This window comes from Nannospalax galili, unplaced genomic scaffold (assembly GCF_000622305.1).
Source record: "Nannospalax galili isolate Female #2095 unplaced genomic scaffold, S.galili_v1.0 scaffold485, whole genome shotgun sequence".
Taxonomy (NCBI): Eukaryota; Metazoa; Chordata; class Mammalia; order Rodentia; family Spalacidae; genus Nannospalax; species Nannospalax galili.
Window position 1 is genome coordinate 2,536,299 of NW_008354534.1, and position 11,453 is coordinate 2,547,751.

The 11,453-nt window shown below is 46.5% G+C and overlaps 1 protein-coding gene across 4 annotated transcripts in view; it reads left to right on the forward strand.

Annotated features, from left to right (window-relative positions):
- Cacna2d3 (calcium voltage-gated channel auxiliary subunit alpha2delta 3) overlaps window positions 1-11,453 on the forward strand; it is a 918,594-nt gene that overhangs the window by 711,043 nt on the left and 196,098 nt on the right. For all 4 annotated transcript variants that reach the window (XR_003846886.1, XM_008851835.2, XM_008851836.2 and 1 more), the window contains one exon: window positions 10,486-10,569. Coding sequence is in view for 3 of the 4 variants with exons in the window: in XM_008851835.2 (XP_008850057.1) it covers window positions 10,486-10,569 (84 nt within the window). In the remaining variant the exon portion in view is untranslated. The remainder of the gene's footprint in view (window positions 1-10,485; window positions 10,570-11,453) is intronic.

Consider the following 11,453-nt stretch of genomic DNA (forward strand, 5'->3'; position numbering starts at 1 on the left):
TCTCTCTCTCTCTCAAACTAAACCAAAGCTAAGTATTTTTGCTGGGTCACCAGGCCAGTGGGACCGGATGAACTAATGATGGATGAAAACCTGCTTGGTTGGGAGGTCGGGATGCAGCTAGGCAGAGAGCATATGTTGGACAAGGGGACCACGTGCACATTGATGCTGCAGTCTATTGGATTCTCAGGGAGGTGTGGAACAGGCGCACTCAGGTGAGGAAACAGAGAGACTCTAGCTGGAAGGATCGAGAAAAACCTCATGGAAAAGGTATCTGTGGGGATAGGTCTTTTTGTATACAGCCCCCCTTTACAGATATCTTTAGCAATTTTAGTAGGAAATGCAAGTCAAAATAAAACTTCCATTCTGTCATGCCAAGAACTCCTGATACACAGGTGTATTTGGTGAAGACAGGACATTCTGACAAGCACTGCTAGCTGTTGTTACACATCATGAGCCAAGGGTGGAGGTGGGTTTGGAAGGAAGGATTCCTTTCCCTCCCTCTTTCCAGCATCCATCTATTAGCTCATCTATGGATTTATCTTGTTACCATTTCTGTATTTAGCAAACATCCCTGCACATTGAAAGTTCTTGAGATTCTGACTCTGGGCCCCATGAGTAGAGACGCTGTGAGTAGAGTCCTCTTCCCAAGGACAAGCTGGGGAGAAGCATCAGGGATAGAGAGAGTACCAGGAACCAAGCACAGACCGGGAACTTGCTCTTTAGCAGGCGATAGCTGCTGTCCCACTGGAGGGCCGGCCTGATTGCTGCAGTGTCGATTGCTACTAGCTTCAGTTGACTGAATAAGGAAATTCATCTTCTTTGCCATTGCAACCCTAGAATCAGTTTGCTGTGCTTGATTAGACCCCCTTTCAAACGACCTGACAGCTGCACATCCCCTAGGCTTTTCTGATATAGCCAAGTTCCAGTGGAATAATGCCAAATAAAATTCTGCAAATTAGAAAAAAGCTACTTGCCAGATAGGACAGATAAACTTCCAAATTACAGGGGCCCTCTTTACCCTAAATATTATCTCCTGATGACACAGCAGTGTCTGAACACTTGTATGAAATAGGATTTGGAAGAAGCCTCATCCATGCCTAGGAGCTCTGTGCAACTTTGAAACTCTGAAATTCATTTGGAGAGATGTCTTGTACTGAACTTTAGACAGGGTTTTGTCTCAAAGTATTCTGACTTATTAGAGGGGCTGTCCCTGGGTGCCACATGTACCTTTAATTAGGATGCTCCTTGGTATGGTGTTTCTTCTAAGCAGCCGTCTGCTCTCAGTGGTATCACTACATAGGTCTGCAGGCCTGCCTGGCATGGCCTCTCTCCTCCCAGCCTTGAATCCCTATTCTTTGTGCCTTTGCTGCCATGAAATCTTCCTGTGCAGCTACTCAGCACAATTTTAATTTCTTGGACTTGCTTGCCATAACTAGACAAACTGGCTTCTTGAAAATTGAGTTTAAATCCAACCACGGTATAGGAAGACATGTTCGTCCTACAAAACAGTGGTGGGGTCAGGCTACTACCTCTACCACCTCCCCACACACAGTGTGTGACTCATGACTTCTAGGAGGACACTCATTAAGATAAAGGTCATTTGGGTTTTCAAAGCAGCCTCTTAATTGTTGTTGTTTTTTTTTCTAAATACCCAAGCCATTTTAGTTTTACAGCCATCAAAAGGATTTTGTAATCATACTACAAGAACATATATAGAACTTCTCATCTTTGAGACACTTAAAAACATTAATTAACAAGAGCAGGGTACCTTTGAGGAAGAGAAAATGGCTGTCTGTCTGGACATGTCTCGCTGTCCCTCCCCCAGCTTCCTCGATGCTGTGGGATGCACCCACCCAGGATGCACCCACCCACCCTTACCCTCACGGCCCTGGATCTAGACTTCTCATCAACCAGGACTCGTAGGATTTTGTCTGGAATACAGACTCATCGGAATTTCTGTCTGGGCATGATGTCTGTGTCATGCAGGCATGCATCCTGTCTAAGGGAGTCTAGGCTACTGTATAGTTGCACACTATGGGGGCAGTTCAGCTTTGGTGGAAATCTTAGCTCAGCTGGTATCTTCCAGTTCTAGAGACATTGTCTGAGGGCCTGGGGGGAGGCCTGGAGAGTTAAATAAGACATTGTAAACGGGGTCCTGGTGCAACTGTGACTCCTTCAAGACCCTCATTTATATAGTCATTCTTAATCTAAAAGTGTCGCTTGCTGGCCACTAGGGCCAGTTTCAAAGAACTGTCCTGTGCTATAGGCCTGCATAACCTTCACCTTGGCCTTGAGAAGAATGGAGCTGCTGAGAGTTAGGTTATATTTGGTTCTGTGATCACAAATGGGCCCTTATATACTGTCCCAGCAGTGATAGCCACCATCAGAAAGGGCTGAGTTAGCAAGGTGGGGGCTACTCCCAGGGGACTCAGACCACAGGTGAAGTTGTTCTCTGTCAACAAATCCACTGCCCATTAGCCAGGTCCCTGAGCCACCCTGGCTGCATTCTTCCTCGATTGGAGTTGGGGGATTTGGAAAGAGACAGTGCTTAGCACAGTGTCTGGCCCATGACACATTCTGTGCCCTGTGCTGCTGGGCAGTCTTCTGAACAGAGCTGCCTGGTTGCTGCACTGTTAGGGAAACGTTGAACTTTGGAAACTGAAGCCAATGTTTCCAACTACTCTTTAGGGGAGGACAGCAGTGTGTTCCGGGTACTCCGTGTAGGGGTAGTGAGATAGATATTTTTAACTTTTGTACTTTCTTTCATTTCCAAATTCTCAACAAGGACCATTTATTACATGGAGAATTAGAAAAAAAATATTAAGAGAAACAGTAAACTGCGTCTCTTGGATGGTCACATATGTAGCCCTTGTTGCCAATCCCTAGGAAAGCTGAGGCAGACAGCAGCCATGGGATCCACCTGCCCTGAATCTGTCACTGATGGGGACTTTGATTTGTCACTGGCAAGATGGAATCCAGCTGTAGTATGCTAGGGGAAGGGACATCCCTCTGCTATAAGCCTCCAAGCAGATTAAGTTCATCTTTAAGGAGTGATCCTATTAAGAACCAGTTTATCCTGTGAATATTCTCCCTGTGGATGAGCACTGAGTGGCAGGAGCTGCCACACCTTGCAAATCCACCATTTCATGAGTTACTCCATAGCTCAGGGCTGCCTGTGGAGGGAAACATCAGCCCAGATGATGGCTGCGTCTTCCAGATGGCACCGTCCTAGGCATGGTGTCTCCTCTCTAATCTTGCACCCCAGCCCCATCCTTCCCCATCTCCATCCCTCCTATTGACACCCCAGCAACATATATGCTTGCGCAATTGCAATTAGCCCATGCCACATTTGTTCCATCGAGGCCTGCATTGGGGGATTTGTGTGGCTGATGCCCCGAGGCTTTCCCAGAGAGACCTTAAAGAAACAAAGGAATTGTTGTTTCCTGTTAATTAATATGGCCACACCTTGGCCCATCCCAATGTGTGCATCCAAAGTCTATCTGCATGTGACACAGAAGTTCATATCCGGACTGTTAAATACTGTGGAGAATGTTCTGGCCCTTCAAGCAAGCCCCTGGGTAGTCTTGGCTTGCTCTAAAGATGGGTGCCTGTTTGTCCCATCCTCCTAGGCTGCAGGCTTGTTTGTGTGCTCAGCACATCTGGCCTTTATTTGAAACTCCACCTCAAAGTATTTCATAGCACACAATATCTTTCCTTATTAAATTCTCCTGTACATATTTTTTTCATAAAACAGGCACCAAAAGCTGCAAACCTACCTGTGGCTCTCAAAGTCTGTTTATAAACCTTTGGAAACCGTTCGCAATTCGTTAATCACATTTTCAAAGGAAGTTACAGATTATAGATACTCTAACAATTGCCATATACAATGCCTGGCCCCATAACGAGCTCCTTACAAACAAGGAGAAGCAGTTGGGGGAGCCTGGGGCCTGGGATTTGTCCTGGGCTGAGGCTGCATAGGGGAGGGGAGAGCTGGTCCTGGGATGGAAGATTCCATTGCTTGGTCTCCTGCTGGCACTTGAGGGGTGGAGGGAAAGCAAATCGAGTTCAGCTCTACTCCAGGATAGTGTAGTGTATCCCCATCAGCAGCAGGGCTTTTGCAAGTCCAATGTCCCCAAATAAAAGTGACTACATTTGTAAGTATTTGGCATAAAATGTACTTTTAAAATTAGTTCATTTAAAAATAAAAGAAGATGGCAGTAAGTATACACGAGCTGACCACCTGATACTTTCCTTTAGAAAAAAGCAGGGGAGAGAGTTAAGCCATGTATAGTGGTAGATGTCTTTAATCCCGGCACTCAGGAGGCAGAGGGAGGTGGTCTACAAAGTGAGTTCAAGGCCTGCCAGGGCTACATAGTGAGATCCCGTATCTCCATAAAAAGGAAGGGAACAGTGTTGGGAGAACATGTTGAATTGTCCGAGGGAACGAAGATTTCAGGCTCAGCATGATCCAGGTGTGCGCCATGCCTTTAGGATTTTCATCCTAAATTTTCTCTGATTTTTCTGTACTGGCTTCCTTTGTAAAAGATGATGCCAAGTAGTAGTCAAGATGGCCACAAAGTGCTCCAAGCTCACATCTCACCTCCTTAGCAATGTCAGTGGAGAGCTTCCTTTTCCAGAACAATCCAGGCAAGCTGGAGTCATTTGAGTCTCTTCAGATTGCTGTGGATTATGCCCCCATTTCTGAACTAAGCTCTGTGTCCTGGATTTCCTGGAATGATATGAGCCTCCCTGGTAATGACAGGCCCATGCCACCTCTGAATCAGCAATAGTGGAACCATCCGTAGAACCATCTCTTTTAGGAGTAGCTCTTCAGGGTTCCCCTGCAGAAAACCTATGTGCTTACTCTAGGACACATGGGGAATGGCTGGGGCCAGAACACAAGTGTCTTCATAAAGTCATAAAGGATAAAGGGGCTTTTATTTTTTATTTTTTTGGTCTTTTTGGGACAGGGTCTCCCTGTAGCCCCAGCTGGCCTGGAACTTGATATAGTAGACCTGGTTGTCCTCAGACTCACAGAGTTCATCTGCCTCTGCCTCCAAGTGCTGAGATTAGATGGAACTCACTACGTAACCCAGACTGGCCTTGAACTCACAGAGCTCCGCCTGCCTCTGCCTTCCAAGTGCTGGGACTAAGGCATGCACCACCACACTCGACTCCCCTCCAAACTTTCTTAATGAGGAAAGGATACAGGCAGATTTGGAGTCAATATGCTGTGGGTTGCCCATCACTCTTGGCCTCTTGCATCTATGCAATAGTCTACTTTTTTTCCTTTTCTCAGCTAAAGTAATCCCTCTGCTGTACAGATGATAATGTTCTAAAGTACTCTCTTGTTAAGCCCCAGATGAAAGTGTTTCAGATCCACTGCACAAACTTGGTTAAGCAGACATTGTGGAAGAGGCTTTGTAAAGTTTCAGAGGGAATATACCCTGCTCCTGTTTCCTTCAGTGGAATTGATTTACTGGGACTTGCACAGCATGCAGCTGATGGATCAGTGTGCTGGGGTCTTTTACTCTCACTCTCTCGTTCCTTCCAGTTTCTTTTCATTTTTTGTTTTTGAGACAGGTTCTTACTCTCTAGCTCAGGCTGGCCTAGAGCTCACTAAGTAGCCCAGGCTGGCTGGCTTTAAACTTATGGTAATCTTCATTCCTCAATCTCCCCAGTTCTAGGATTACAGTAAGTACCAGGCCAAACTATCTCCATTTCTTGAATAGCCTTTTGGTGTAATGGATTGGATTTCTTGAGTGGTGGGTGATAAAGGAAAACGAAGGGCTGAGAATCTAGCTCAGTTGGTAGAGTGCTTGCCTAGGAGGTACAAAGCCCTAAGTTCCATTTCCATTTTTACATAAACAGGCATAGTGCTAAAAGCCTATGGTTTCAGTACTTAGAAGGTAGAAGCAGGAGAATCAGAAGTTCACAGTCACCCTCAGCTGCAAAGGGAGTTCAACACCAATCTGGGATACATGAAAACCTTTCTCTAAGTTAAATATGTAAAGACATTTAAGAATGGGGGCTGGAAAGATTGCTCAATGGTTAAGAGCACTGGCTGCTCTTGGAGAAGACTGGGTTTGAATCCTAGCACCCACACGGCAGCTAACAATCATTCATAACTCCAGTTCCCGAGGAATCTGACGACCTCTTCTGACCTCCTCAGGCATTGCATGACACAGGTGTGTTTACATGCATGCAGGCAATACACTCAGACACATAAAAATAAAAATAATAAATAAAATATTTTCAAAAATCTATCCTCAGGTATACATGCATTGTTATCAATAGTAGTCACTATACTGTGTAATCGATCTCCTGAAGTTATTCTTTCTCTATAATTTTGTGTCCAGTTCTTCTGTTGGTTATTAAATATAACGGTTATGAAATGGTGTACACTAGGTTCAGTAGTTCAGTGCTAGTTCATACGTACTCAATCATTTACACAGGTTTTACATTTGTAAGGGCAATTGATTAGACCCCCCGCTGTCCATAGCTCCAGTTCTAGGGGGATTGGACACTCTCTTCTGACCTCCGCGGCCATTGCTGAAGACCAGTGCACTATATACATGCAGGCAATATACCCACACACATGAAATAAAAATAGTAATTAAAACATTTAAAGAATGGTCCAAAGTCAAGATTTTCAACTGATTTCACTCTTGCCAAATGCTACTTGTACCTCAGCACACATCTGTCTCTGTCAAGAGGGTCTGGAGTCTTACCTTATAATAGGCACACCAGAAGGAAACAGATGATCATTGTGTGATGCCATCTTCAACAAGCATCTCCTGCCTATGGTTTGCAGCACAGTGACCCGCACAATTATCTAATAGTCTCCTTCCTTTCAAAGGAATGGAGTCTTAGCCAACCCTATGCCAGGGGATGGGTCTTCCTGGGAAGAGCAGGCCTACCAGTCACAAGTTAAGAATGTGTGCAGTGTCTGAGGTGAGCTGTCAAGCCTGAGCATCTCTACCTGTCCCCACTGGGCAGCGTCTGTTCTCAGTTTCCCCCAGTAAGAAATCTGGGAGCATTAAGTAGCTTGCTTAGGGCCCTACCTCCAGTGTGATGTAGGCAATGGCAGAGCCCCTGTATTCTTTGCTTCTGACAAATACATGTAGACACTTTCTCTGAGAATTATGTTTGGTACTTAGGGCCTCAGGATCTTTTTTAATTTAACAGAGACGGAAACAGCATGAGGCTTATTAAGGCAAGGTCTAATAGTGGGTGAGATGTCGTCCCCCATATTGACTGTATGATCTTATTTAACGTATTTTACCTGTCACATAGCTTGTTAGAGCCCACTTTCCTAGATTCATGATGGGCAGCAGTTTTAGCAAAATGAGGGCATGGAAACTGCTTGTTAATCCATGGGAAGAAAGGACTGATGCTCAGTTGATTGTCTGTCTCTGTCTCTCTCGTGTGTGTGTGTGTGTGTGTGTGTGTGTGTGTGTGTGTGTGTGCAGGTGTGTGTACATCCATACACATACATACTGAGGTCAGAGGTCCACATCACATGTCTTCCTCAATCATTTCTCACCTTACTTTTTCTTTATTTTTATTTTATGTGTATGAGTGTATTGCCTGCATGTGTGTCATGCAATACTCAAGGAGGTCAGATGAAGGCATCAGATTCCCTGAACTGGAGCCACAGATGGTTGTTAACCACCATGTAGGTGCTGGGAATCAAACCTGGGTCCTCTGCAAGAGCAGTCAGTGCTCTTAACCGCTGAGCCATCTCTCCAGCCCCTTCTCACCTTACTTTTTGAAACAGTGTCTCTCATAGAACCTGGAACTCACCCATTAGCATAACTGGCTAGCCAGTGATTCCAAAGAGCTGCTTGTCACTCCCTCCACTCCCGCACTAGGGTTACAGAGGCGCTGCATCTGTTTTTATGTGGTACTGGGGATCTGAACTCAGGTCCTCATGCTTGGGTGGCAGGCACTTTACCAACTTAGCCATCTCCCCAGTCCCTAATGCTTTACACTTTCAAGGTCTCCAGTATATGTGAATTGAATAAATGAATAAAGGAGCATTTTGGAGTGACCAAAAGAGGGACTCCTTCTGCCCAAACAAAACAAAAGAGAACAACAATTTATACTCAGCTGTGAGTTCAAGTTCTGAGCTGCATGAATTCCTCAAGAATGGTTCTTGCTGGCATAGGACTGGAGTGCTGCTGGCCTATGTGGGTGAAGTTCAGAATGGCTATCTGTGCTACCACCTGGAAGGTCCAAGTCCTGTCACCCTGTGCCCCTCCCCCCAGCTCCTTCCAAGTCCTATCACCCTGTACCCCTCCCCCAGCTCCTTCCAAGTCCTATCACCCTGTGCCCCTCCCCCCAGCTCCTTCCCAGTCCTATCACCCTGTGCCCCTCCCCCCCGCTCCTTCCAAGTCCTATCACCCTGTACCCCTCCCCCAGCTCCTTCCAAGTCCTATCACCCTGTACCCCTCCCCCAGCTCCTTCCAAGTCCTATCACCCTGTACCCCTCCCCCAGCTCCTTCCAAGTCCTATCACCCTGTACCCCTCCCCCAGCTCCTTCCAAGTCCTATCACCCTGTACCCCTCCCCCAGCTCCTTCCAAGTCCTATCACCCTGTACCCCTCCCCCAGCTCCTTCCAAGTCCTATCACCCTGTACCCCTCCCCCAGCTCCTTCCAAGTCCTATCACCCTGTACCCCTCCCCCAGCTCCTTCCAAGTCCTATCACCCTGTACCCCTCCCCCAGCTCCTTCCAAGTCCTATCACCCTGTGCCCCTCCCCCCAGCTCCTTCCAAGTCCTATCACCCTGTGCCCCTCCCCCAGGCTCCTTCCCTTGCCCCAGGCCCACACCTTTCTCACACTTCCTTCCTTTTTGTTCCTCCTGCTCTGAGCAAGCTTGTCTTGCCCAGCTTCCCTGCACACAGGAACTTTCCATAACAGGATCCAACCGCTAATCTGCCTATCATTTACAGTAGCTTCTGAGGGACCCACTTTCCTTCCTGTTCATCTAGAGTGTATCTGATGTTACAAAAGTGACCTTGAATGTCTGTGAATTGGAAACCTTAGGGAGAGGAGTGGAAGCATAGTTGATGGACATTCAGGGTCCATTATTCCTTTAAAAGGAGGCAAGGAAGGCTTCCTGGATGGTACAGAGAAGAAGGACTTTCAAAAGATGGTACAGAGCCCCCTAAATACAAGCCAACAAGGAAGAAAATGGTATAGGAAAAGCACTCAGTTGTTTGGTTCCTCGGTGATATAGGATCTCCCCGTCTACCCACTGTCCCCTTGACTGCCCTGGGGGCTCCTTTGACCTGTTCGGTTCTGTGTACAGGCAGTGGTTTCTTTGTTGTGTCTGGGGTGTCTTCAGCTTGTATCTGCAATAGCCAATCAATGTCCAAAATGGCAACTTGTCATCTTGGGGTTTAAGACATGTAGACTTACCCTACATCTCACTTTTCATTAACATTCAGTCGAATCATGACCCAGGTAAAAGCCAAAAAGAAAATGAGATTCGTCCATATGCATGTATCTGTGTATGTATATATACAACTTTGTCTGGATACTATTAGTATTACCTTCTGATCCTGTAAAGCCCTTGCTTATCTTTAGCCTGCAGCAGAGGGCAGACTTTCCTACCTTATAAATACCCTAATAACCGACAGTAAAGGTCTGGAGACACACAAACATCCAGACACAAGAATGTCCGGTCGATAAAATGGTGCACTTGCTGGGTGACTAAGACCAGTGATTTAGAGGGAAAAAATGAAAGCACTTCCCCAGTTATTAATGCACTCATCAGCTTTTTCCAAAGAAATACCCTAATGGCCATTAAATCTGGCAGCGATTCCCAATATTCACATCTAGTCCAGGTGAAGGAGCTGTGCTTAGCTCAACGCTGCCAGTAGCAAACAGAAGGTCTGTGTGTCTCTGGAAAGTGTTATCAGGATGCTGAACCTAATTCCAACTGTGGAAATTAAAGTTTTGCTTCTCAGGCAAGGAGCATGGTGGTGGTGGTGGTGGTGGTGTATGTGTGTGTGTGTGTGTGTGTGTGTTGGGGGGATGCTGAGACAGGAAGATTATTAAGCTTAGGGGAGAGTATGACATTTTGACAAATATATGCAAGAAACTTTTTCTTCTGCTATAAAAGGCTGAGTTTGTTAGTTTTGGAATAGAGAAGATGGGACTCTGAGCCTGCACGTATTCCATTCGAGGAGGAGATAAATATGTTTTGCACCTGACATTTTAGAGCCAAGGAGTTCTTTAGGCAAATTCAAAACAAGCAAAGAATTATCTTTTATATTCCTAGACTTGAAGAAAATGTTTACAGGTGTCTGACCCATAGCATTCCTGTCATTAAAACCCTGATTGTCACCCCACGGGCCTCCTGCACTGAATCCTGTACATTCACAGCCCTCATCCAGGAAACAGGATGTGGGAGACTAGAGGTTGCCCTAGCTATGATTTCATGACCATTTGTTTCTGTCTTTTTCTTCCCTACACTAGTACGAAGAAGGGAAAAAGAGAAGGAAACCCAACTACAGTAGTGTGGACCTCTCAGAAGTGGAGTGGGAAGATCGAGATGATGTGGTACGTGATATTTCAAGCCTCATGGGGTGAGGGCTCTGTTGACCGCAGGCTGTCCCAGGGCCTGGTCCAGAAGCCACTGGAGGGATATGAGATGATGGACCCTTCTCTACAGTTGGAATTGTAGAACTCTTCTTCCAGTCAGATGGACCAGTTGCCAACAGGCCAGTTATCCGACCTGAATGAGCAGTCTCCTAAAAACTACCCCCAGCACTCTGGGCCCCTCTGTAGCAGATTAATCCCTCCTCCTTCTGGGTACAATTGACAAGATTTGCGGCCTTCAGAGAAGCCTGGCTGGGCAACAGGAGACCCAGCCAAGCCTCAGGGCACCTGCAGGGCGAACACACAGGCCCCTAGGTAGGCAGGATCAGTTTGCCAGGATGCCGTGGGTACAACTCATTTCCAAAGAGTAGCAGAGAGGTTGGCCACCCCCACCCCCATGTGGTCAGCCACCCATTTCTCTGCCTCTGGTCTTCCCCTGCTCCAAGCCGTAGCAATAGCTCACCACACTGCTCCATGCAGATTCGGCCTTCGGAGCTGTATCAAAGGTGTCCCTTATGCTGTTACATAACCCCGTGAAGTCCTCTGCTTACTTCCTCAATAAATCAGATTTGTTAGACATGGCCACCTTTGTGTGACTCCAGGTGGACTGTCCTTAATTAAATCATCACTCCCCAGGTGTTCCTGACTGGGGCTTTTTCTCTTTCTTTTTCATATGGTGTCTGTGCCCAGGCTGCTTTCTGTGCCCTGCCTTGCCAGATTTGTTTGGAGTCCTTTCTTTAGTTTCGTCATTGAATTAGCGCTCTCTCTCTCTCTCTCTCTCTCTCTCTCTCTCTCTCTCTCTCCCCCCCCCCCCTCCCCCCCCCACACTCTCCTCTTTTTCTTCT